This window comes from Oncorhynchus tshawytscha, linkage group LG04 (assembly GCF_018296145.1).
Source record: "Oncorhynchus tshawytscha isolate Ot180627B linkage group LG04, Otsh_v2.0, whole genome shotgun sequence".
In the NCBI taxonomy this organism is placed as follows: Eukaryota; Metazoa; Chordata; class Actinopteri; order Salmoniformes; family Salmonidae; genus Oncorhynchus; species Oncorhynchus tshawytscha.
The window spans coordinates 70,118,331-70,145,336 of NC_056432.1; the positions used below are offsets into that span (position 1 = coordinate 70,118,331).

A 27,006-nucleotide genomic window follows, 5' to 3' on the forward strand; every position below is an offset into this window, starting at 1 on the left:
CTTGTGTATCTGACGGAGGATGGGTGTGTGTGGGTTTAAAGACAGTACAGGAAGACTTATCAAGAGTGTGGACTGGCCAGATGAAACACTGCTCTACTAATGGTATCTGGGTGTTCATAACACTTGACCTGGACCTTCTTATCTCCATGGAGCTATAGGGTCTATTCGTCTATATGGACAGACAGACAGACAATAGGAGAGGCAACACACCATAACAAACATTGGCCGTGCACAATAGATCACCTGCTGCGATTAAACACGTAGAATAGTCTGAAAACTAACAGAAAATGGCAATCACTCGCTGCTTTTAACCATTAGTCGGCCCGGTGTGTTTTGTCCTTAACCGCATAAGAGTTTTACTTGGGTGAGTGAGAGATTGAAGGGTAAGGTGAGATGGACCATCTACACACTGGGTTCTAGAAAGAGCAGTCCCTGATCAAGCCATTATGGGCTGGGTTAAAAAAATATATATATATTATAATTTTTTATTTCACCTTTATTTAACCAGGTAGGCTAGTTGAGAACAAGTTCTCATTTACAACTGCGACCTGGCCAAGATAAAGCATAGCAGTGTGAACAGACAACAACACAGAGTTACACATGGAGTAAACAATAAACAAGTCAATAACACAGTAGAAAAAAAGAAAAAAAGAGAGTCTATGACTCAACACTGTAGTTTATTCACATAAAAAACAGATGTGTGTTATTCAGATGTAATTCATTTAATTAACTACTAAATAAGTAATAAGTAATAGGAGTAATAAGTAATAGGAGGCCCCGTCAATTAAAATGTAATTAGCATATTCACCTCATAGCTTGAAAAATATATCTGTAACATTCACATTCTTTGCAATTGTATTATCTGGTCATTGAAAGGCCATGATGTGATATGTTGAGCATTTGGGCGGGGTTGACAGAACATTGCTCCCAGTCCACTGACATTTTCCATATTACTTGAAGGAAAACAACGTCTGTCTTTATATCATTAGTTCTAGTAAATGATCAACATCAGTGTTGCTGAAAATGATAATTCAATAAAGAAACCGCCCTTGCTATTTACTCGCAAAGGATCTTTTGTATATTTTTTTCTCCAAACAGAGAGCCTGGATGAACGGAAACTATTTGTCAGAAACTGTTGAAGGAGACACCACATCTCCAGTAAGTGGAGATGTGATAGTAAGTGAATATGGGAGTATTCTCTTCTGTTTCTTCTCTTCTAAACATTTCCTGGCTGTTTCATGTGTCACACGTATTATAGATGAATCATGTCCAGCTTGCTCTTCCTCACCTGCTCAGGAAACATTTGTTTTTTGTGTGTTTTTCTTTCCCATGGGGTGACATAGCCTGTCATACTTTGGTACATGTATATCTACATTCAGAACCTAACGGTTTGTGTGTTAAATGCTATAGAACATGAATCAGAATAAAGACTGACTGTGTTCTAACATGATCGATTCTTTACCCTCTGAAACCAGATCCTGCATAAATTGACTGTAAGTATGCATTGGATGTAAATGATTCTGATGGGATTTTTTATGATCATTTAACCAGTAATTTTCTCCTAGCACCCTGTGGCATTTCGATAACAATTATTACCACAAAGTAAAGCCAACGCAAATGAGATGAGCATTTTAGAGCATGCCATTCCAATTATTACACATGGATGCCTGAGGCTATGGGGACGACCCCAGTTAGTAATGAATTGAAGCATTATTTCATTGGTTTGTAAAATACATGTTTTATGGTTGATATGGACCATTAATGCTTGAATTCAGAATGAGATTATCCAATCCAACTAGCAAAGATTTTTTTAAAGCCATTTGAGGAATAAAATCCTGTTAAGGTCATGTCCCTCATGCAACACTAGTTCCTCCTACTCAGAGTGCATTTGATCAAGGTACATGGAGAGTCTATTCTCCTCTATTTCATGGCTTATTGGTAATCAGAATATGAATTGTTGAAGGAAGATGGACAAACTATGAGTCATCGCAATTTAATGGTTCAGGAGTTCTCAGATCAGCCAATTGGTAAAGCAAAGGGAGAGAGGAACTCACTGAGACATGTCATGACTGTAGGTCTACATACTCTGTTTAAATATAGCTATATTATAAATAAAACCTCTTACAATCACAACAATAAATGATAAATACATACCATGGAGGTGTCTTGGTAAAAAGGTCCTGTCAATTGATTGTGTACAGTATAAGTCATATTGGGATGCCCTTTTTGGTTGTGGTTTTTGATTTGATAAATTAGGATCCCCATTAACCATCAATGTTGACAGCTAGTCTTACTGGGATCTGACATATACCGAAAAAGACATTATAGACAAAAGACTTTACAATTTACATGTAGTGTAGTGTGTGTGCATCTATCAGTTACAAAGTACACACACAACAACAAGTAGGCCACATGGGAGAGATGTGTTGTGTCGTGAGATGTTGCTTTATTTGTTTTTTTAAACCAGGTTTGCTGTTCCACTTGTGCTATATAAAATGGAAGGGATTTTTTCATGCACTCATGGCTCTGTATAATATTGCACATTTCCTTGAATTTGTTCTTGACCTGGGGACTGTTGTCACGTTCTGACCATAGTTATGTTATTTTATTCTTTGCTTTAGTATGGTCAGGGTGTGAGTTGGGGTTGGCAGTCTATGTTTGTTTTTCTATGTTGGTTTTTGTGATCAGCCTAGTATGGTTCTCAATCAGAGGCAGGTGTCGTTAGTTGTCTCTGATTGAGAATCATACTTAGGTAGCCTGGGTTTCACTTTTGGTTTGTGGGTGTTTGTTTTCCGTCTGAGTGTTTGGTCCACACGGTACTGTTTCGGTTTTCGTTTGTTCGTTCACTTTGTTTATTGTTTTTGTATTTCAGTGTTCAGTTTGTTTCATTAAATATTACATCATGAACACTTACCACGCTGCACTTTGGTCCTCCTCTCTTTCTCCCGAAGACATCCTTTACAACTGTGAAAAAAACCCAGGTGGCGTGTGTGTGTGTGTGTGTTAGTGCTGTGCTTAAGATGATTATGCAAACATCATGGAATTTCCAACACATTGTTTCTTATAAAAACAAGAAGTGACGGTCAGTCTTTCCTCAACTTGTAGCCAAGAGAGACTAGCATGCATAGTTTTAATATTAGCCCTCTGATTACAATGAATAACAATACGTGCCACTGTTCTAGACCAGCTGCAGTTTAACTAGGTCTTTCTTTGCAGCACTTGATCACATGACTGGACGATAATCAAGATAAGATAAAATTAGAGTCTGCAGGACTTGCTTTGCGGAGTGTGGTGTCAAAAAAGCAGAGTATCTCTGTATTAGTCAGACCTCTCCCCATCTTTACAACCATTGAATCTGTGTTTTGACCATGACAGTTTACAATCGAAGGTAACACCACATAATTTAGTCTCCTCAACTTGTTCAACAGCCACACCGTTCACTACCAAATTCAGCGGAGGTCTAGAACTTAAGGAATGATTTGTACCAAATACAATGCTCATAGTTTTAGATGTTCAGGACCAGTTTATTACTGGCCACCCATTCCAAAACAGACTGCAGCTCTTTGTTAAAGGGTTTCAGTGACTTCATGAGCTGTGGTTGCTGATGTGTATATGGTTGAATAATCAGCATACACGGACATACATGCTTTGTTTAATGCCAGTGGCAGGTCATTGGTAAAAATAGAAAAGAGTAGAGGGTCTAGAGAGCTGCCCTGCGATACACCACACTCTACAATGTTTACATTATAGAGAAGATTCCATTAAAGAAAACCCTCTGTTCTATTAGATAGCTCTGAATCCACAATATGGCAGAGATTGAAAAGCCATAACACAAGTTTTCTCAACAACAGGTTATGGTCAATAATATCAAAGGCTGCACTGAAATCTAACAGTATAGCTCCCGTAATATTCATCAGTCATTTGTGTCAGTGCAGTACATGTTGAGCACCCTTCTCTATAAGCATGCTGGAAGTCTGTTGTTAATTGGTTTACAGAGAAGTAGCATTGTATTTGGTTAAACACCATTTTTTTCAAACAGTTGACTAGAAGCTGGCAGCAAGCTGGCAGCAAGCTGACAGGTCTGCAGTAAAGGCTGCTTTACCACTCTTGGGTAGTGGAATGACTGAGGCTTCCCTCCAGGCCTGAGGACAAAGTCTTTCCTTGAGGCTCGGAATAAAGATATGGCCGATAGGAGTGGCTATAGTCAGATACCATCCTCAGTAACTTCCGATCTAAGTTGTCAATGCCAGGAGGTTTGTCATTATTGATCAATAAAAATTATTTCTCCACCTCTCCCAGACTAGCTTTAAAAATCGTTTTTAAAAATGACTACGATAACTCGCTGTTCATTGTTGGAATTTCCTGCCTAAATTTGCCCACTTTGCCAATGAAGTAATCATTCAAATAATTGCCAACATAAAATGGTGTTGAGATGAATAAGCCGTCTGATTCGATGAAAGATGGATTTGAATTTGTCTTTCTGCCCATAATTTAATTGAAAGTTTTTTTTTACATCATTCTTTATATAATTGATCCTGGCTTCATAATATAGTTTCTTCTTTGTGTTTAGTTACATAATTTCTCAAATTTGCAGTAAGTCAGATGTGCAGCCAGACCTTTCTAAATTATTTTTATTTTTAAGGGGTGGATCAGCTTAATATTGAGGAAAGATTGTTGCTTCCATCAATGTAATTGTCCGCATCATTTCCAATCCCCCGTATTTTTGAGGTAAATATATACAGTATATACATACACGCATGCATATATATACATACACATACCTTTTTTTAGGAATATACCATTATTATTCCCTGCAAACCCTACCACTCTTCCCCCAATTGGAGAAAACTAATAAACACATAGGCTTCTACTGTCAGTTAATACATCTTATACAAATTTTACAGACAATCTATATTACTATAGTTATATTTTGTTTGTTTCTGATGTGCAGCCAGACTTATTAGCAACTCCATTTGCCCATTCTCTTTCAGCCTTACAGTTTTTCAATTCCTCATCAATCCATGGAGCCTTAACAGTTCTAACAGTCAGTTTCTTAACAGGTGCATGTTTATCAATACATTAATCAAGTGCAGCATGTTCCTTATAAATCACATCAGACCAACAACTGTTTAACATCGTCCACATAAGAGCCACAGCAAAATATTTTGTATGATCTCTTATACACTATTTTTGGTCCTCTGGTTTAATCAAACAATAGGCATATAGGAAAAACCAGAGGATTGTGTGTGAACTTCACATTAAGAACGATATTTAATTGATGCAATGCCACAATCGCAACATGAATCCATTTACAATAAATCAAAAACATTTTTTAAGTCAATCTGAACAATCCAATTATAGTTTGGAATGGACATGTGTGTTATTATTTTGAACAGGTAGTGATTTGGCGAGGTCCTCCGTGCAGAGTTCAGGTCTAATGAGACATTAGTTTAACTGGGATTACATTCAGTTTAGTTGCATGGGCTTGTTGATATCCACTCTGTACGGACTCCATGGCGTTCAGTTGAAGATGGTATCAAAAACACAATCCCATTTTATTCACTGAACCGTTGCAATTCTACACTGTAAGCTGTCACCCTATTAGCATTGAAGGGCCTGGTGCAGTAATAATGATTTTATGTTTCTGTGAAACAGGGACATGTTGAAAACATTTCGTAATATTCCTATTCATGTCACTTTCATAGCGTCCATACTTTGGATTTATAAGGAAGAATATACGTTATTATTCATCTCTTTTGTCCAAGTAGGCCTACGTATATTCTCCACGAAGACACTGACAAACAGGTAAATAGGCCATAGAGGCGAAATAATTCTAATTTAGCATTAACACTGGAGTGATAGATGTGCAGATGATGATGTGAAAGTAGAGATACTGGGGTGCAAAAGATCAAGAAGATAAATAACAATATGGGGATGAGGTAGTTGGGTGTGCTATTTACAGATCGGCTGTATACAGGTACATTGATCGGTAAGCTGCTCTAACAGCTGATGCTTAAAGTTAGAGAGATATACAGTTAGTCAGGAGTTTACATACACCTTAGCCAAATACTTTAAACTCCATTTTTCACAATTCCTGATATTTAATCCAGGAAAAAAATCCCTGTTTTAGGTCAGTTAGGATCACCACTTTATTTTATGAATGTGAAATGTTAGAATATTTATTTCAGCTTGTAATTCTTTCATGACATTCCCAGTGGGTCAGAAGTTTACATACACTCAAATAGTATTTGGTAGCATTGCCTTTAAATTGCTTAACGTGGGTCAAACGTTTTGGGTAGCCTTCCACAAGCTTCCCACAGTAAGTTGGGTGAATTTTGGCCCATTCCTCAGAGCTTTTATAACAGATTCAGGTTTGTAGGCCTCCTTGCTCACAGGCGTTTCTCAGTTCTGCCCACAAATGTTCTATAGGATTGAGGTCAGGACTTTGATGTCCACCCCAATGCCTTCACTTTGTTGTCCTTAAGCCATTTTGCCACAACTTTGGAGGTATGCTTGGGGTCATTGTTAATTTCGAAGACCCATTTGCGACCAAGCTTTAACTTCCTGACTGATGTCTTGAGATGTTTCAATATATCCACATCATTTTCCATCCTCATGCTGCCATCTATTTTGTGAAGTGCATCAGTCCCTCCTGCAGCAAAGCATCCCCAGAACATGATGCTGCCACCCCTGTTCTTCACGGTTGGGATGGTGTTCTTTGGCTTGCAAGCCTCCCCTTTTTCCCTCCAAACATAACGATGGTCATTATGGCCAAACAGTTCAATTTTATGTTCATCAGACCAGAGGACATTTCTCCAAAAAGTACGACATTTGTCCCCATGTGCAGTTACAAAGCGTAATCTGGCTTTTTTATGGCAGTTTTGGAGCAGTGGCTTCTTCTTTGCTGAGCGGCCTTTCAGGTTATGTCGATATAGGACTTGTTTAACTGTGGATATAGACACTTTTGTACCTGTTTCCTCCAGCATCATCACAAGGTCCTTTGCTGTTGTTCTGGGATAGAGTTGCACTTTTCGCACCAAAGCACGTTCAAGCACGCGTCTCCTTCCTGAGCGGTAGTATGGCTGCCTGGTCCCATGGTGTTTATACTTGTGTACTATTGTTTGTACAGGTGAATGTGGTACCTTCAGGCATTTGGAAATTGCTCCCAATGATGAACCAGACTTGTGGAGGTCTACAATTGTTGGGGGGCTGATTTCTTTTGATTTTCCCATGATTTCAAGCAAAGAGACACTGAGTTTGAAGGTAGGCCTTGAAATACATCCACAGTTACACCTGCTATTGACTCAAATTATGTCAAGTAGCCCAACAGAAGCTTCTAAAGCCATTACATCATTTTCTGGAATTTTCCAAGCTGTTTAAAGGCATAGTACATTTAGTGTATGTAAACTTCTGACCCACTGGAATTGTGATACAGTGAAATAATCTGTAAACATTTGTTGGAAAAATTACTTGTGTCATGTACAAAGTAGATGTCCTAACCGACTTGCCAAAACTATAGTTTGTTAACAAGACATTTGTGGAGTGATTGAAAATGAGTTTTAATGACTCCAACCTAAGTGTTTCTAAACTTCTGACTTCAACTGTATGTCTCCAGCTTCAGTGATTTTTGTATTAGAAGACCACTTGGGTTTAGATAGTTTAAATATCGTTATGAATATTATTAGAGCAGCTAACTGTGGTTTCAATTATTCCACGTAAAATAGAACAAATCAATACTGTAGCAAATAAAGTAGGATATTTTTAATGACTCCTTTTAGATAGCACCATGAGATCACTGAGTATGCTAGAAACCCTTGGAGGACCCAGGATGATTGCAGTGAGAGATGTGGTATGGCGGTCAGGCTATACAACAAGCCCAGGATGACATGATTACACAATTATCACAAATTTGTTTTCACCTCAGTGTCGACTAAAAGACACAGTATAGCTGAGATCTGCACGACCAAACAGAATCACAATTTACCATAGTACACAGACATTCTGTCATGCCCTGACCTTAGAGCCGTTTTATTTCTCTATTTGGTGAGGTCAGGGTGTGATGTGGGGTGGGCATTCTATGTTTTGTATTTCTTTGAGTTTGGCCGAGTGTGGTTCCCAATCAGAGGCAGCTGTCTATCGTTGTCTCTGATTGAGAATCAAACCTTTTTTCCCCACCTATGTTGTGGGATCTTGTTTTTGTACAGCTCTTGTAGCCTACGGAACGGTACGTTCGTTTTGGTTTCACTTTATTTTGTTGCTGGTTCTCATAAATTTGATGACCACAAATTATGCTGCGCCTTGGTCTCCTTCAAACAACCAACGTTACACATTCATCTCATTGGTGTCATTATGTTTGAGTCAACATCTTTAAAGCCACAAGTATCTTACAATGCTGTATGCTCTATAACTACAGACATACAGTATATCCATGTTGTTATACAGATCACTGTTGCATAGGGACCAGCATAGACATTACAGAAGCTAAAGTGTGTTTGCTGTTACAGTACCAATTAAAGGTAGTGGTATTTTCTTTCGAGCGATAGAGAAAAGAGAACGGTCTGAAAGTGAGCAAGAAAGTAGGCTGTCAGAAGTACCACAATGTAAACATCATTTTAATCCGTCTGTCTGCATACTTCAAGACCAGTGGAAGTCAGTGCCGTTTAAGATGAGGGAGGACAAAAGAAAAATTCACGAGCATGGTCTTATTTCAATTACAGCATATTGGATGATTCTCATTCACATTTCATTCACCCAGTTCAATGTAACAGCGATAGGTTTAGGCTACTACATGATACTAGAATTTTCCCTATACCCATCATGAGGTTGCTACAACCTAGCCCATGAATGAACGTTTACAACGTAGATGCACACAGGTCGAGAGACATTTGATGATGACAGACAATGACACATGGACAGACTGTGACATTCAATGCCGCCTTGTACACTCTTGCCTGCATCTAGTTGATATAGGGTGTAATCATTAGTCCAACAGTTGCAAATGAGAGTTTCTATTAGACACATTCAGGTATGTTTATCCCTGTTTTGCTCAGTTTGCTTCCGTTTAAGAAACGTTTTTTCAACAGAATCGGTGGAATGAATAAACCCCTAATCAAGCTTAAACACATCCTCATCTCCTCCCTTCGTTTGTGGACATCCATGCAAAACACATCAGCTGTACGTGACCCGGAGAAAAAACCTTTCCAAACCAAATCGCTGCATACATCGTTGTCACCATATTAGCTAAAGTAATGTCATAGTCAGCATAGCTAATAGAACTAACACGTTAGTAAACTCGCTACAATCATGCAGTAATGTTGGTGTACAATCAGTACAGTTACACCGGCGGGCCCCGGTGGCAATACATTAATAATAACAAAGCTTACCTTGACTTGGAAGAGTTCCAGTGTTGTGTTGCAAAGTCATAGCCAGCTAGCTAACATTGCATCCCTGTGTTTGAGCAGGGTGTTTCAGTAGGCTAAACTAGCTAGCTATATTTGCTAGCTAAGTAAGTGAAAAAAATGACTCTCTCTCTCTATTTCTCACTTGCTTCTTCATTTTGGAAGAAAATAATTTGTTCAAAACTGTTCAACTATTGTCTTTCTCTTTGAGTCAACTACTCACCACATGTTATACACTGCAGTGCTAGCTAGCTGTAGCTTATTCTTTCAGTACTAGATTAATTCTCTGATCCTTTGATTAGGTGAACAACATCTCAGTTCATGCTGCAAGAGCTCTGATAGGCTGGAGGAGGTCCCCTGGAAGTTGTCATAATTACTGTGTAAGTCTATGGAAGGACCATGAGCCTCCTAGGTTTTGTATTGAAGTCAATGTACCCAGAGGAGGACGGAAGCTAGTTGTCCTCCGGCTATACCATGGTTCTACCCTACAGAGTGCTTTTTACTATTTTTCACAATTTTTTGCAAAATGGTGTGTTTTAATCAGTTATTTAGAGATATGTGTTATTTAGTATAGTTTTATCTAAAAATGATCCTTTTTTAAATGTTTTACAATTGAAATATTTATGAAATTAACTGAGGAGGATGGTCCTCCCCTTCCTCTGAGAAGCCTCCACTGTTCAAGACATGGCATATGGTGGTGAGATACCCAATAGGCTGGACGATTCTCTTCTCATCACTCATCTTGAAAAAACGTATACTAAAAACTTGGAAGTCAATCAACCAGCCATCATTGACACAAAGGAAAGATCCAATGATTTATTATTTACATTTTGAAAGAGAAAGGGGGATACCTAGTCAGTTGTCAGTTGTACAACTGAATGCCTTCAAAAATAGCATGCACGACCGAGAACAATAACTTGGAACAATTTATGCCAAGTGGCAAACAATAATGCAGGCACTAGTGATGGAGGTGTGAGCATGCGGGTCTGGGCAGATTAGATGTAGTCATTGTGTGTGTCTGTAAGTTGCTGTTCGTATGTATACGTTTTTATATGGGGTAATGGTATAGGCCTATGTTAGGAAATTAGCCTCTTAAGCTGCAATAACAGTGTCCAACCAGCCAGAATAATCATATTTGTTATATTCAAATTCATTGGCACCTTCCACTCAGTGACTCCTCAGCTTGATTCTCTTAAGTGCTCACAACTTAATTCTGCCTTTACTGATCGATCCCGTTTAGATCTTTCTATTCTCCAACAGTGAGGCATGGAGGTGAAGACTTATTGTAGTCCATTTAGCTAATGACATCCTGCGGTAGAGAAATCACAGCATTGCTGTTTACGGTAAATGGGACAATTAGCACATACTGTATGTCCATTTTACAATGCTCCTTTCGAAACGGGACTGTGCATCTCACTGAGTAATTGAGGTTGTATCCATTTTTTTCACACTAACATTAACAGGAGGCACTGCTAGTGTACATCCATTGTTTCTTCGGGATATTGATTTTGCAGTTTGTACTTTAGACAACTACCTCGAATAACCTACAGACTTCCATAAAATCATAACCATCTATAATTCCCATCCAGTCATAACACTGGGAGTTTCCAGAATACTCCAGAGGTAATGTTCCTCCATTTCTGGTGCTCTGATTTGGTGCTCTGATTAGCCCGCTGACTTACACACTGACTTGTGAATAGTAACTAACCTTTTACACTCTGATTCAAACTACTGAGTCGATTTCGATCATGACTCCAGAAAGTACCATGGTTCCAGATCTCATAGCCTCAAATTTGGATGAAAATATTTTTTTGTCTGTGTAATGACTGATATTAGACTTTAGCATTGTGCTCACAATAATGGAGTAATGGAAATGTCTCTGCTTAAGTGTAAGGTGTGTACACTATATTAGACAGTAGAGGCCACTTTCTGCTTGTCTCAATGCATGTCCACCCTCATCTCCCTAGCCTCAAAGACAACCAATCACAGTACTGTACATCCAGCTAGCTAACATGTCATATGTCTTTGTGGATGTAAAAGGCACCAGGCTTCGACATACATGTTCTCAAAAAGTCTTTAACAATAGCTCTAACACGTTTCAGCACTGTGGTGATTCCATGGCACATGGTTCATGAACTTATACACAAAATGACACTGGATTCAAAACGTAGAGTTTCAATTAAAATGATTAGAATGTTATATGGGGGATACAACCATCCCAGCTCTGCAGATTTTGCAGCGAAGAGAGAGAATCATTAGATAATTTGTTTTGTTACTGTCCATAAGTAGATTCATATGTAGCTTGTTTTTGGTCGCAGGTTCAGGAATGGCTGAAGAATTGCAACATTTACCTGGAGCTAACTCTGCAAATAGCACTGATGGGTGATTTGAAAAGTCATAGTCAATCGATCAATAATTTAATAATATACTTAGCAAAAATGTTTAATTTATAATCTGCAGAAACTACGAGAATAGAAATGTTCATTACTTTTGTAAAATATCACAATTATATGGCAAATAGATATCAAAACTGGATGGTGTTCAGAGACCTGAGGGAGGCTTGAGGGACAAAAAAAACATAACTAATGTAAGAAATACTGTGTCCGTAAAATGTTCAGTTGAAGTCGGAAGTTTCCATACCTTTTAGCCAAATACTTTTAAACTCAGTTTTTCACAATTCCTGACATTTAATCCTAGTAAAAAATTAGGTCAGTTAGGATCACCACTTTATTTTAAGAATGTGAAATGTCAGAATAATAGTAGAGTGATTTATTTAAGCTTTTATTTCTTTCATCACGTTCCCAGTGGGTCAGAAGTTTACATACACTCAAATAGTATTTGGTAGCATTGCCTTTAAATTGCTTAACTTGGGTCAAATGTTTTGGGTAGCCTTCCACAAGCTTCCCACAATAAGTTGGATGAATTTTGGCCCATTCCTCCTGACAGAGCTTGTGTAACAGATTCAGGTTTGTTGGCCTCCTTGCTCACACAGGCTCTCAGTTCTGCCCACAAATCTTCTATAGGATTGAGGTCAGGGCTTTGATGGCCCCTCCAATGCCTTGACTTTGTTGTCCTTAACACATTTTGCCACAACTTTGGAAGTATGCTTGAGTCATTGTCCATTTGGAAGACACATTTGCGATAAAGCTTTAACTTCCTGACTGATGTCTTGAGATGCTTCAATATATCCACATCATTTTCCATCCTCATGCTGCCATCTATTTTGTGAAGTGCATCAGTCTCTCCTGCAGCAAAGCACCCCAGAACATAATGCTGCCACCCCTGTGCTTCACGGTTGGGATGGTTTTCTTCGGCTTGCAAGCCACCCCCTTTTTCCTCCAAACATAACGATGGTCATTATGGCCAAACAGTTCTATTTTTGTTTCATCAGAACAGAGGACATTTCTCCAAAAAGTATGATCTTTGTCCTTTTTATGGCGGTTTCGGAGCAGTGGCTTCCTTGCTGAGCGGCCTTTCAGGTTATGTCTATAGGACTTGTTTTTACTGTGGATATAGATACTTTTGTATCTGTTTCCTCCAGCATCTTCACAAGGTCCTTTGCTGTTCTGGGATTGATTTGTACTTTTCGCACCAAAGTACGTTCATCTCTGGGAGACAGAATGCGTCTCCTTCCTGAGCGGTATGATGGCTGTGTGGTCCCATGGTGTTTATGCTTGCGTACTATTGTTTGGACAGATGAACGTGGTACCTTTGGAAATTGCTCCCAAGGATGGACCAGACTTGTGGAGGTCTACAATTTCATTTCTGAGGTCCTGGCTGATTTTCTTTTGATTTTCCCATGATGTCAAGCATAGAGGCACTGAGTTTGAAGGTAGGCCTAGAAATACATCCACAGTTACACCTGCAATAGGCTAATTGACATCATTTGAGTCAAACAGAAGCTTCTAAAGCCATGACATAATTTTCTGGAATTTTCCAAGCTGTTTAAAGGCACAGTCAACTTAAAGTATGTAAACTTTTGACCCACTGGAATTGTGATACAGTGAAATCTGTCTGTAAACAATTGCTGGAAAAATGACTTTCTTCATTGACAAAGTAGATGTCCTAACCAACTTGCCAAAACTATAGTTTGTTAACAAGAAATTTGGAGTGGTTGAAAACAAGTTTTAATGACTCCAACCTAAGTGTATGTACACCTCCGACTTCAACTGCATATAGTACGTATAAGCTGGAAGTAGAAGCCTAAGTGTTGTCTGTTAGTTTCCTCCAATTAGGGGAGCTGCAACATAGACGCTGGGAGTCAGGAAGCAGGTGCAGTCGGTGAGTTTAATAAGAACAAACGGAGTGCATACAAATCAAATCAAATGTTATTTGTCACATGCGCAGAATACAAAATGAGCCGAATTTCACCTTACAGTGAAATGCTTACATACAAGCCCTTAAACAACAATGCAGTTAAGAAAATACTGGTAAAAAGTAAGAGATAAGAAACAAATAATTAAGGAGCAGCAGTAAATAATAATAGCAGGGCTATGTATAGGGGGTACCGGTTCAGAGTCAATGTGTCAATGTGTGGAGTCACCGGTGTTGAGGTAATTGAGGTAAATATGTACATGCATGTAGGGTTATTAAAGTGGCTTTGCATAGATAATATCAGAGTAGCAGCCGCGTTAGGGGAGGGGGCTGCAAATAGTCTGGGTAGCCATTTGATTAGCTCGGAGGTGTTTAGGGGTTTCCGTTGGTGCTACTACAGTGGAAAGTCCAGACCAGTTCTCCACTGTGTGCGCATTTCCCCCCCAAATATTCCGATTTGGCTCTTGCCTTCTCTAAGAAGAAGGCGACTCAATTACCACCCCATCGTCAGGATTGTGCGATAAACCTCCAGGTAGACGCCGTACTTCCCAGGAGTCACGTGTATACCCTCCATAGGCGGAGACGGCGGCTATGGAGACATATGTCTCCGAATTGCTGCGTCAGTGGTACATTCGGTCCTCCACTTCACCTGCCTCCTCGAGTTTCTTTTTTGTGAAGGAGGGAGGTCTGCACCTGTGTGTATTGACTATCGAGCCCTAAACCAGTTCACTGAAGTACAGTTACCCGCTACCTCTCATAGCCACAGCGATTGAGTCAATGCACAGGGCACGCTTCTTCACTAAACTAGATCTCAGGAGCGCTTACAATCTAGTGGGTATCTGGGAGGGAGACAAGTGGAAGACAGCATTCATTACCACCTCAGGGCATTATGAGTACCTCGTCATGCCGTACGGGTTGATGAATGCTCCATCAGTCTTCCAAGCCTTTGTGGATGAGATTTTCAGGGACCTGCATGGGCAGGGTGTAGTGGTGTATATCGATGACATTCTGATATACTCCGCTGCACGTGGCGAGCATGTGTCCTTGGTGCGCAAGGTGCTTAGTCGACTGTTGGAGCATGACCTGTATGTCAAGGCTGAGAAATGCCTGTTCTTCCAGCAGTCCGTCTCCTTCCTAGGACACCGCATTTCCACCTCAGGGGTGGAGATGGAGAGTGACCACATTTCAGCCGTGCGTAATTAGCCGACTCCCACTACGGCAAAGGAGGTGCAGCATTTTTTTTTTAGGGTTTGCCAATTACTACTGGAGGTTTATCCGGGGTTTTGGTCAGGTAGCAGCTCCTATTGCTGACGGAAGGCCCGGTGCGTTTGCAGTGGACGGCTGAGGCAGACAGGGCTTTTGGTCACCTATGGGCTCTGTTTACCTCGGCTCCCGTGCTGGCGCATCCGGTTCCTTCTTTGGCGTTCACGGGGGAGGTGGACGCATCCGAGGCTGGGATAGAAGCCGTGCTCTCTCAGTGCTAGGGAACACCACCGACGCTCCGCTTCTCGAAGAAGCTCAGCCCGGCGGAGCGAAACTATGATGTGGGGGACCGGGAGCTGTTGGCTGTGGTCAAGGCATTGAAGGCGTGGATACATTGGCTTGAGGGGGCTCAACACCCTTTTCGCATCTGGACTGACCACCGCAACCTGGAGTACATCCGGGCAGCGAGGAGACTGAATCCTCAACAGGCAAGATGTTACCCATTTTGTTTTGTGTTCACCCTTTCAGACCAGGTTCCCAGAATGTTAAGCCGACTCCCACCACGACGCACTGTCCCAGCTGTGTAACACAGAGGAGCGGTCCATGGATCCTACCCCCATACTCCCGGCCTCCTGCCTGGTGGCACCAGTAGTATGGGAGCTGGACGCTAAAATTGAGCGGGCGTTACATGCAGAGCCCGCTCCCCTCCAGTGTCCCGCTGGGAGTCTGTACATTCAGTCTGCTGTCCGTGACCGGCTGATCTATTGGATCCACACGTAACCCTCTGGTCACCCAGGCATCGGTCGGATGGTGCACTTTCTGAGTGGGAAGTACTGGTGGCCCACCCTGGCTAAGGGCGTGAAGGTTTGTTTCCTCCTGCTCGGTGTGTGCCCAGTTTAAGGCTCCTAGGCACAGGCCCAGAGATAAGCTACACCCCTTACCCATTTTACAACGGCCTTGGTCGCACCTGTTAGTGGATTTTCTCACCGATCTTCCTCCCTCACAGGGTAACACCACGATCCTGGTCGTTGTGGACCATTTCCTGCAATCTCCTTCCTCTGCCCGGTCTCCCTATGGCCCTACAGACTGCGGAGGCCTTGTTTCCACATGTCTTCTGGCACTACGGGGTGCCTGAGGATATAGTGTCTGATCGGGGTCCCCAGTTCACTTTGAGGGTCTGGAGGAACGTCTGGGGTCTGGGGTTTTCACCAGGATGTGGGTAGGTTTCTGCGGTCGTATTGTGAGGACCGGCCGGGGGAGTGGGCGGCGTTCGTGCCCTGGGCCGAGATGGCTCAGAACTCGCTGCACCACTCCTGTACTAACCTCTCCCCCTTCCAGTACGAACTGGGGTACCAGCCGGTTTTGGTGCCTTGGCATCAGTGTCAGACCGAGGCTCCTGCGGTGGATGACTGGTTCAGGAGTGCGGAGGAGACCTGGGCGCCGCCAATATTCACCTCCAGTGGGCCGTGCGCGCCAGAGGGCCAGCGCAAACCGCCACCGAGGTGAGGCTTCGGTGTTCGCATCGGGGGACCGGGTCTGGCTCTCGACCCAAAACCTGCCCCTCCGCCTGCCCTGCCGGAAGTTGGGGCCACGGTTTGTGGGGCCATTTAAAGTCCTGAGGAGACTGAAAGAGGTTAGTTACCGGTTCCAGCTTCCCCCCGATTACCGTATTAACCCCTCGTTCCATGTGCCTCTTCTCAGGCCAGTGGTGGCTGGCCTGCTCCGGGAGTCTGAGGTCCAGGAGGTTCCTCCACCCCCTTTTGACATCGACGGGGCCCCGGCGTACTCCATTCGCTCCATACTGGATTCAAGGCGTCGGGGGAGGGGCCTTAAGTACCTTGTGGACTGGGAGGGGTACGGTCCGGAGGAGAGATGCTGGGTCCCGGTGGAGGACGTCTTGGACCCTTCTATACTGCGGGAGTTCCACCATCTTCGTCTGGATCGCCCTGCATGCCCTCCGGGTCGTCCCCGAGGCCGGTGTCGATGCGCTGCTGGAGCCGCGCGTCAAGGGGGGGTACTGTCACGACTTCCGCCGAAGTCAGTCCTTGTTCGGCGGTCGACGTCACCAGTCTTCTAGCCATCGCCGCTCCACCTTTTATTTTCCATTTGTTTTGTCTTTTCCGCACACCTGGTTCACATTCCCTCATCTGACTAAATGTATATTACACTCTGTTCCCCCCATGTCTGTGTGTGGAATTGTTTGTTTGTTACGTGTGGTTCGCATCAGGCTGATTTGCGCCGGGTATGTGTTTGACCCGTGTGTTTTGTTTATTGTACTGTTTGTGTACTTTGGCCGTTATCGCTGTTTTCCTTGGGCATGAATAAAGTGCACCTGTTATCACATATCTCTGCTCTCCTGCACCTGACTTACCTTCAACCAGTTGCGCACATCGTGAGAGGGGGAGCGGGGGTAGGAGTGACAGGAGGGGTGGTAGGGTTAGGGGAAAATAATAAAGGACATTTTATTGAAATAAATAAATAATTGCAGCACTGTTTCTGTGTCCATTTCACACTCCTGTGAGTCAATGCCTCAGTGACGTTACTGATTGTCTATAATTACAGTATGCCTTTTGAAGCTGCTGTCACAGTTAACATACCTGTAGTCATATTCCAACTGTGTTGTAATATTTGTGAGGTAAAATTCTCCAGGTAACGGTGTGTGTCTGATTGCGGAACATAAATAAATAATTCACCTCTACACTATCCTGTAGCAAATGACAAGTGAGAAGAGATCCTGTTGACATTGTTTCTGGATTGTGCTATTCCTCAGACACCATTGAATGATATAGCATGCACCATGTTGTATTATATCTTTAGTCGTCCATGTTCAATCCAAAGCCTAGGTTGTCAATACCATATTTCGTTGGAGAAAAGACATCTCTCATATGAGACAGCACCATCAAATGGGATGGGATGGTTACCTCAGAGGAACAGAGATGAGATCAATGAGATGAGCTCTATTTCATGGCTAAGATGAGCTCAATGAGAAAGAAAGATGATAGTTGCACATGAATTACCCCGAAAATTTGGATACAAGCCATTACATAGATACAGAGAAATTAATCCCTGAAACAGTTAGGACCTGTTGACTGTCAACTGACAAATTATAATGGAAGCGTAGGTGGTAAAGCATCTGCAGCACAAGAACCTGTAAAACTATAGAAAGACAAAGAATGGAGGGATGGAGGGCTGGGGGATGGAGGGCTGGGGGATGGGGGATGGAGGACTGGGGGATGGAGGGCTGGGGGATGGAGGTCTGGGGGATGGAGGGCTGGGGGATGGAGGGCTGGGGGATGGGGGGTGTGGGAGAGATGAAGCAGAGTCATATTATGAACTGAGTCACTACTATGATATGAGAACAGCCAGATTAATCAACAAAGCCTCAGCTCCCTGGATGGGATACGTTTCACCACCAGGGTGAAGTAAGGACAACACCTGTGATGGCTGTTGTTGTTGCTGAACATTATGATGATGGGAGAATTATGAAGCACAGAATGAGGGCTATTTGTAATACAGATGACGGAAAAACAGACCTATAGTATGCACTGTGTGTTGTATATGACGACCATTCTGCACATGACTCCAATGCAACACAATGCACATGTCAGTATACATCCATATGTAGTTCTGTCCTTGAGATGTTCGTGTCTATTCATGTTCTGTATTATTTCATGTTTTGTGTGGACCCCAGGAAGAATAGCTGCTACTTTTGCAACAGCTAATGGGGATCCTAATAAAATACCAAAAACCATATACAACATCCATGTACTGTGGTTTTATCCATGATACAGATATATGTAGTTCATACAAATCAACAGCTTTGCTACCGCTAATGCCATGCTACAATATTCCCCACTGGATATATTAAAAGCTGATAAACCTGTTATTACTATAATAGAACTCCTTCGGTGGTGTAAAAAAAAGAACAGCCTTATTAAGAGCTCCTTAGGGGGTTGAAATGAATTGATACTTGTGAAAACAAACCAGAGCCTCCTCTCCCAGAAGAGGAACTGAAAAGAGAGGTCAAAGTAGTGGGAGAACAAGCACGTCAATTAGGGAAGACAAGCAGGCGTGAAGCTCTGCAACTCAGTCTGTCTTCACAGAGACCCAGGAGACCACATTGCCTTTAACAATGCACAAAGGAGCCAATAAGGCAATAACATGTGGGCCATGTGAATTGTCTGCAATCTCTTGACAAGAGGTCAGAGTAACTGTAGCCATCTTTATGACAGAATATATTTTACGTGCAAATCACTGCCTCACAAATCCAATACACAACTCTGATGTCGAAGCTGTACTATTGATAAGGATTGTAAAAGCCTCTTTCCATTCTTCCATTTGGTGTAATGTATCCCAGAAAAGCTTTTCATTACTTTTATGCTCAGTCCCATTATATTTCAGAAATATTATTAACAAAGTCCATCACTGCACTTTTTATTCACCCCGAAATAGAATGTACCTCAAAATAACTGAAACAATAAAATAACAGTGCTATGAAAATATATTTATTCTTTATTCATGGATAAATGTAAATATAACAGAATAGTTATCCCAGAGGGCGATGTGTGGCTCTGTGACGTGTGATTTAGCTGTGTAGGGTGTAGTATCTTGGAGAGACCATGCAGGCGCTTGATTAAATGGGGGAAAGCAAAGCTAATGGAGATGCTGTCTAAATCATATTGGCAGGGCTGGGCGTGGACATGAAAGTATTTTCAGAAATACACTGAAAATACTCTAGATCAGTATACCTAACTCATAGACTAGTGCAAGATCCCACATATAGGCCTATGTTACTGAAACATATGTACCTATGTGTGCCATTATTAAAGTAATTATTGATCTGAAACGTTTTAACATGTTATTGGTGACATCAGTATGAAATATGAAAAAGGATGTCTTTATAAGTTCAATGGAGAATACAATTAGAACGTTTGGAATAGACTACGTTCTTTGTATCGTTTTTATTTATTTTTATTCAACTTTTATTTAACCAGGAAGGGCTCATTGAGATTAAAATCTCTTTTTCAAGAGCGCCCTGGCCAAGATAGGCAGCACCAAGTCATTACAAACAAATTACAGACAGACAACATGAAAAACTACAAGTAATCTATTGTTGGTACTCATTTGTTGTGTTTAGAGAGTAAGAATGAGTAAACAATATCAACATGGTCTTGGATTTGGTTGTGGTATGTAAAATAGCCTTTTGCTTTTGTCCTGGAAAGATCAATGTATAAACACTATATACCATTTCTTAAATCATGCATTTGGATAAATGAGTGATATTTGTTCTGTAACCATTAGGTCAAATTCAATGAAAGAATATTTGGGATGTAATGTGGAACACTGCATTGTGATCAAGGCTATGTTGATGATCTGAGCATATACAGCATGATACGTTGGAAATGAAGATGTTAATTAAGTGTCATGTACCATAATAAACTAATCATGTTGGAAATGTTAAGTCATGTACCATAATAAACTAATCATGTTGAAAATGTTAAATTTGTGTACCATCAGCTCTGTCTGCTCTTTACGATTAAAATCCCCTAGAGTTGATTGACACATCCATGCATCACAAGGTGACATCATTTGAATATTGAATATCTAAGGGAAAGTGTGTTTATGCTAGAGATGTCTTGTAGTGGTTGTAGCTCAATCCCCTCTTTCCGCTGATATAAAGGTTACGCCTATTCCATAAAATCGGGCTTATGAAAGCAATCTTTTTCTACACGAGAGGATCCAGACACGAAAATCATATGTAAAACCTGAACATTTGAGCTACAAACTAATAAGTCACCACCATCGAAAGACACACATTACAGGGTTCATAGCCAGAATCGACTGTTTGGCTCTACGACATCCACAAGCTGAACTCTCTGTCGCAAACGTCCTCATTTCGAAGAGGTCTTCTCAAAAAACTGACTGTCTCGACTGAACAGTCAGAGCTACAAACTAAACACGAAGGTGTCGGTTGTTCTGCTCTAAGGCACACACAGGCTTCAGGGGAGTAGTCTGAAGGTAACCCAATACCGGGTTGTAAAAACAGATAAATGTGCCACTATTAACATGACCAGATTGCCAGATATAGGACAGTCACTTCAAAACCTTATTCCTTATTATTTCTTTCTATTTCTTTCTATTTTGACTGTCTGTTTTGCCATATACAAACATGGTCTTTAATGTGTTTCTATGGCTATAGCATTAAAGACTAAATTCAATGTTTCATCAAATCATTTTTTTATGTATATATATTTTTTTGATAAGTACAGAATCCTAAACTTCCAAATCAAATGGCTAAAGGATCCATTTTATGACCATCTTAAAACAATTCCATATGTTAGCTTAGTAAATATTGTGATCTAAGGGCTTAGATAGATCATTGCAGAATAAAACAAGTACACCGACCCATATGTATCTAAAATACATTTTAATCTTGCTTAGATTCACAATTGTTACAATATTTCGATTCTTCAATCGTTTTCCTTTCACTGTTCAAACATACTGTACAATTAATGAAATGTGAAGAAGTGGTCTACATCAAGGCACAAGACACAGCCATGGTCAGGGAAGCTTGTGGGGGCGGAGCTTGATGTAGTCTCCGCACCCCTGCAGTGTGCTGCTGACACAGGAGAGAGGAGGGGTGGGGACTCAGGATCAAACTGCACAGGTGCTCTAAGCCAAAACGGGACAGAACCAACTGGCTTGTACAGGGTAAAGATCTGGTGAAAATAGACATAACAGAAGTTTGTTCTTTATTTTTTGTTGTAATGTTTTCTAGGTTGTATTTCCTCATGGTCATAGAGCAAATGAATATCGGTAACACAGAGTATGCAAGAGGTATGCAGGAAATCAGTCCTGTGTTTGAAGGCTGTTTTTTTAAAACAGTGAAGAGTTGTCATTTCTAGATGTCTGTAGTTGGTTCAGAACAGGATGTATTGTTGTCTCACTTAAGGACTCATACTCTGCAGGGAGAGAAAATGGAAGGAAATTACTGGTTATCCTCCTTTCTACTGAACTCTAACTCCCAACTTGTATTCATCCATAAGACATAGACCAAATTTGAAGGCCGGCAAAGTTACAAAGAGACTATCTGAAGAGTACTGAAATAGAATAGATGTGGAAAGACAGAGGCTGGGGAAAGAGCATTAGAGATACAGTAGAGACAGACAGAGGTTGACAGTTAGAGGCACAGCAGTGGGAAGAGAGAGGAGTGTAGAATGTTGTTATACCAAATCCCTGAGGCCTGTTAACACATTCACATTGGTGCTGTCTTGGGGGTGTCTCTCCTTCTTCGTCCGAACGCCTTGGCGCCCACGTTGGTGGGGACGAAGTTACTGTTGCCCATTCCTCCTGATCTGTTCAGGAAGTCAGCCAGTCGGTGGGTGACACATGTGGCAGTATTACACGCACGCTTCTGTGCTGTAACGCTGCTTTTAGGAAGAGAAAGGACTGGTCATACAAACCTCTCCTAAATTCAGGATTTATTACAAAGATACAAAATGTATGAATTACAATAAAAAGAACAAAGGTAATAAATTACTGTTTTCTGGAGAAAATTTATAAAATATATCATCAAATTGAAAATAAAGACATTCAGAGATCTAAACGATGAGATTCAGCTCAAATTAGTTATTCAACTTACCTCAAATGCACTGTGAATTTACGTTTACATAGCATATACACTGGGGCTTCACCAATATTGTTTAAACAGTTGTGAACTATTAAAGATGTTAAAAGGCTTTGTTTCACTTGAATAATTAAGATGGAAAATATGTTCTGGTATAAAAAAAAAGTTTATTAAACAAGAACCCTAGTCACGGTTGAAAGAAGCATTGATTAAGAATTTTGGTTTTGATTAAGACTTTGTATATATTGTAAATTATCTGTATAGTAAAGGGATATCATACACCTTAAGATAGGGAAGTGCTACTAAATCCTTATTCACTTTCTAAATCTAAAGGATTGGACTCTGCTTTGTACTTATATATTTTATTCTCTGTCAAAAAGGGGATTTTAACTAAAGAAAAAGAGAGCAGGGACATTGCGGGACATCAAGGTTTCTCTGCAGTCGGTCAAGCAAGATTCACATGCATCAGCAATCATCAGGCTAGGCTGGAACAGAGGGGTCAGGTTAACTAGGGCTGATGGAGGGGAGGACCGCTCAGATTCCATCATATGAGTCTCCATAGCTTGCATAGCGGTTGCTCTCAGGCAAGCTGCGTTTCTTGCCAGGCGTGCCACTTCCTGTGTTGGTGCGGGGGTACGTCTGCAATTTATGCAGCTCTTGGGACAGTTTGCCCAGCACACAGGTGCTGAGGTTGGAGCAACGCTTGGACATGGGTCTATCCAGGCTGTTAGAGAGAGAGACAAACATGCAGAAACAGGCTCATAGTAACCATGGCATGCAGATGCATCCTGCTGTTATCCACATGCTACAGTAATAACACTGTATTCCAACATCATGCATTTCAAAGTCAATATTTACTTGCATTTATATAAAAAAATTACGGTTTAAAGTCATGCTATCAAGTCCAACACAGGCAATTAAATAGTCTATAGCTATAATGACCTCAGTTACTTAGGCTCATGCGGCAATCCTGTTTATAGCATCGTAGTTAAATTATAACAAACTGCTGTCATGCATCCCATTTCTCTTGCACTAATTCCCATGCTTTCTTCCATTCTTTAGGGTTATTTATCATTTAGCATTCCTCAACAGGCTTTCTCATAAACAATGCTTAAATAATGAATACATTAAAATGAAGTGTTCCAAAAACCCATGCATAGATAAACACAGAGAATATATGCTTTAACTCTAGATTTCCCTGTTGATGGTTGGGCGATGTCCATACCTCTGTGTCTTTAATAAATACCCATAGCTCTGACTGCTACAGGAGGCAGCAAAAGACTGGCCACATATTCATAAGACATTTGGGGTTATATGTTTTCTTGAATAATAGGAACATGTGTGATCCATATAGTATACACCAAGTAAACCTAGATAAAATGAAAATGAATGTTGTTAAAAACAAGTTGTGGAGATGAGAAAATCTGTACCTACCTATGTCCTTCATTGGCTTGTTGCTCCAGTTCCTCTGATGTCATTTTAACAAACTCCTTGACGATGGCGTTGAGTAGCCTTCGGGCTTCATAGTCAGTTAGCGTGACATGGTCTGTTATAGACTCTAAACCAGTTCTGAAAACACATTGACGATTGGGTTGATCAGACTGGAACTGCACCAGCACGTAGGTTATGTGAGTTTGCTTCAGCTAAAAGCCATTTCCTCATGCTTTAAGGGATACGAGCCAAACTCAAAACAATATTCTAAAAGTGTTCCTTTTAGAAAGCTGACAGGTAGCCAACTTAGAGCTTTATGACAAAATCAATATTGTAGTAAGAACGGTGACCAGGGTCTCTCTATCCGGAATATTGAACAGCCATGTATTCTACAACCCCTTGGAAATATTCTACATGCAATAGCAATCATCTTAGCCTATTGCTGTGGCATTAAGTTGGATTATTTCCAAATGGATAGAAGTGGTTAGGAGGTTATACATAGAATGGCTTTATGAGTCACCGGATTGATTAGATTACGATATTGTAATCCAATTGCATCGTTTTACTGAAAAGAGGGCATTTAATGTAACGTAATGTATGGATTTCTGTAATCACATCATGTTATCTGAAAACAAAATAATTTAAATTAGCATGCATAAGATATATGTGGCTGCCAAGACATATGAAATAACAACAATTACTATTAGAAAGATGGAAGTATCCCAATGGATCTATGGCGTTTCCTTTTGGGATTGCTATAAATTAACATCCCTGTAGTCTATACATACATTTCAGTGACTGACTGGACATTACAGTGTATATAACGTGCTTTGATCCTCACCTGGCTGGAGCTGCATGTGAGCTGTACATCTGACAAATGACCAAGAAATAGGCAATGAGGAGGGCAGAGAGCTTCATCATAACCATGGTCCCTGCTGTAAAACACATTACATCCACAACCACAGAAACTTGGCTTTAAAAACATTCACATTCCTCTCAAAGCAGAATAGGACAAGCATTTAATTCGGATCAAAACAAACATCTTCGTTTGTCCCTACACATGACTTATTGCATGTAAGCTCCATCCATCTCAGTTCAGTTGCTCACTATTCTACTGGGAGTGAAGAAGCTGCCCATCTCACTCTCCCTGTCCCAATGCATTCTCTTCCCTTCTGCGATGAGACAGTCCTACCAAAGTCCCTAGTTCCCTGCTATCAGAGTGAGCCATCTAGTCTCAGTGCTCCCCTCTAACTGAAGAGAAGAGCTGGGCTTGGAGACGCAGTACCAGACATTGAGGAAGGCATTAGTGATACTATCTAGATTATGAGTTGGAGCCCCAGCCAGCCAGCGGCTCCCACAGGAGCCCATGCATTAGTGGAATGAGCTGTAATCTAAACCCAGCCCCCCTCTCACAATCACCTCATCTACCCTTGAAAAGCCACCTGAACTGCATTTCTCAACAGCATCTCACACCGGGTCAATGGCCTAGGCAAAGTTTACGCTATCTCATTCTGTCCCCCCTATCATCACTGGAACATTCTGAAGAATTAGCACAATATCTAATAGCCACAGAAATTACATCCCATCCATGCTAGCCCAATGCATCGTGTACACAGAAAATTGGTTTAAATTCTCTACTTACTGTGATTGGTTGTTTTCGTGGACGAACAATGGAATGAGTTGAGGTACTTCAAGTTTTAGACCAACTTGTGAATCTGTTGCACCCTGCTACAATGTCCTGTCTTATATATCTACCACTTGGGTTTGTGTACTGACTAAGTAGTTGTTTAATGATCTAATTTTAGCCAATCAGATTGTTCAGCCCCATCCACTAGCCAATCAGGTATCGTCCAGCGGTCACGACAAACCAGTAAAGACAATAGAACACAAATTACGTCATTGTTCTGTCACAAAATGCTCCATTCACAAAAATCTGCTAGTCATTTGCACCATTTGATATCACAACTTGCATTGAGGACAGGGCCAAATCAGACTGCCAGATACAAAAATCATCCTAAAATAGGATTTAAAGGTCCCAACAATGTTACATTGTGTTGTGTTGTTGAAGAATCAAGAGAATAATACATCCTCATTGGCCTTGCTGGCAGAGCCACCTACTGTACAAACAGGCACACAGCAGCTCTCTGACTCTTGAGACATTTTTTTGTGTACTACACCGTGCTTTGTTTTCCCAACTCCGGTCCTCCAGTTACCAAACAGCACACATTTTTGTTGTAGCCCCGGACAAAAACAGGTGTGCTTGTCCTGGGCCACAACAAAAAATATGTACTGTTGGGGGTACTCAAGGACAGGAGATGGGAAACGCTGTACTACAGAATTATCAGGCCACAATCATGTGTTGTTATATTAATGTCAAATATACATGTTTGGGTTATTTGATAACAACTGTTATAATATTTTAATTGATGATATTGAAACATAATTGTTGAGTTGGTCAAGCTGCTTAATTTTGATTGCCATAATGACCAGATTATCAGAATATACAGCATGCTTAGGACTTTTCTACAACCAAAAATGGACGACATGTGTAACTTTTTAGACATAATAAATTCAAAGATGTTGGCAGTTTAAACTAGCTCTGTGAAATGCTTGGACATTAGTCTTGTGGTATTTTTGGAACAATGACATAGTTAATACATCATATACCATAATCAATTCCCATCCCCTTCCCCATACAGCACACTACTGACTCCTCGGTGAACTGCTCTTTTCAGGGAATCGATGGTGTGGCTGACAATAGTCGGCCCAATTTCTCAGACCTAATTACAGAGCTGTTGGTCTCTGGGCATCATCTTGTTCCCCTTACTTTACATTATTGGGTAAGGTATCGTAAAGCATCCTGCCCAAGAGTCTTCTTTTGCGTCACGGAGGAACCCCATTAGTGTGGATGAGGCTTTTAGGACTATTGAACAGAGTGCAAGGCCTATGACGGAACCACTAAATCAGGGAAATTGGACAGAGCCAGGGTCCACCCCCCTCGGTGCTCCCGGACGTCGGAAACTGAGGATGTGT

General features: G+C 41.1%; 1 protein-coding gene across 3 annotated transcripts; it reads right to left on the minus strand.

Annotated features, from left to right (window-relative positions):
* Positions 1 to 21,327: 21,327 nt before the first annotated feature.
* Positions 21,328 to 25,768, minus strand: LOC112235130 (calcitonin-1). Of its 3 annotated transcripts, XM_024403522.2 has the most exons (4): positions 25,616 to 25,768; positions 24,815 to 24,908; positions 23,977 to 24,111; positions 22,690 to 23,266 (listed from the first exon to the last, which is right to left on the minus strand). In XM_024403522.2, exons 2-4 carry the CDS (start codon positions 24,898 to 24,900, stop codon positions 23,077 to 23,079), a joined length of 411 nt encoding a protein of 136 aa, XP_024259290.1. In that variant the 5' UTR covers positions 24,901 to 24,908; positions 25,616 to 25,768; the 3' UTR covers positions 22,690 to 23,076. The 3 variants fall into 3 exon arrangements, with proteins under 3 accessions (XP_024259289.1, XP_024259290.1, XP_024259287.1); XM_024403521.2 differs by lacking the exons at positions 22,690 to 23,266; positions 25,616 to 25,768 and adding an exon at positions 21,328 to 22,342 and having other exon boundaries at positions 24,815 to 25,242; XM_024403519.2 differs by lacking the exon at positions 25,616 to 25,768 and having other exon boundaries at positions 24,815 to 25,225.
* Positions 25,769 to 27,006: the final 1,238 nt, after the last annotated feature.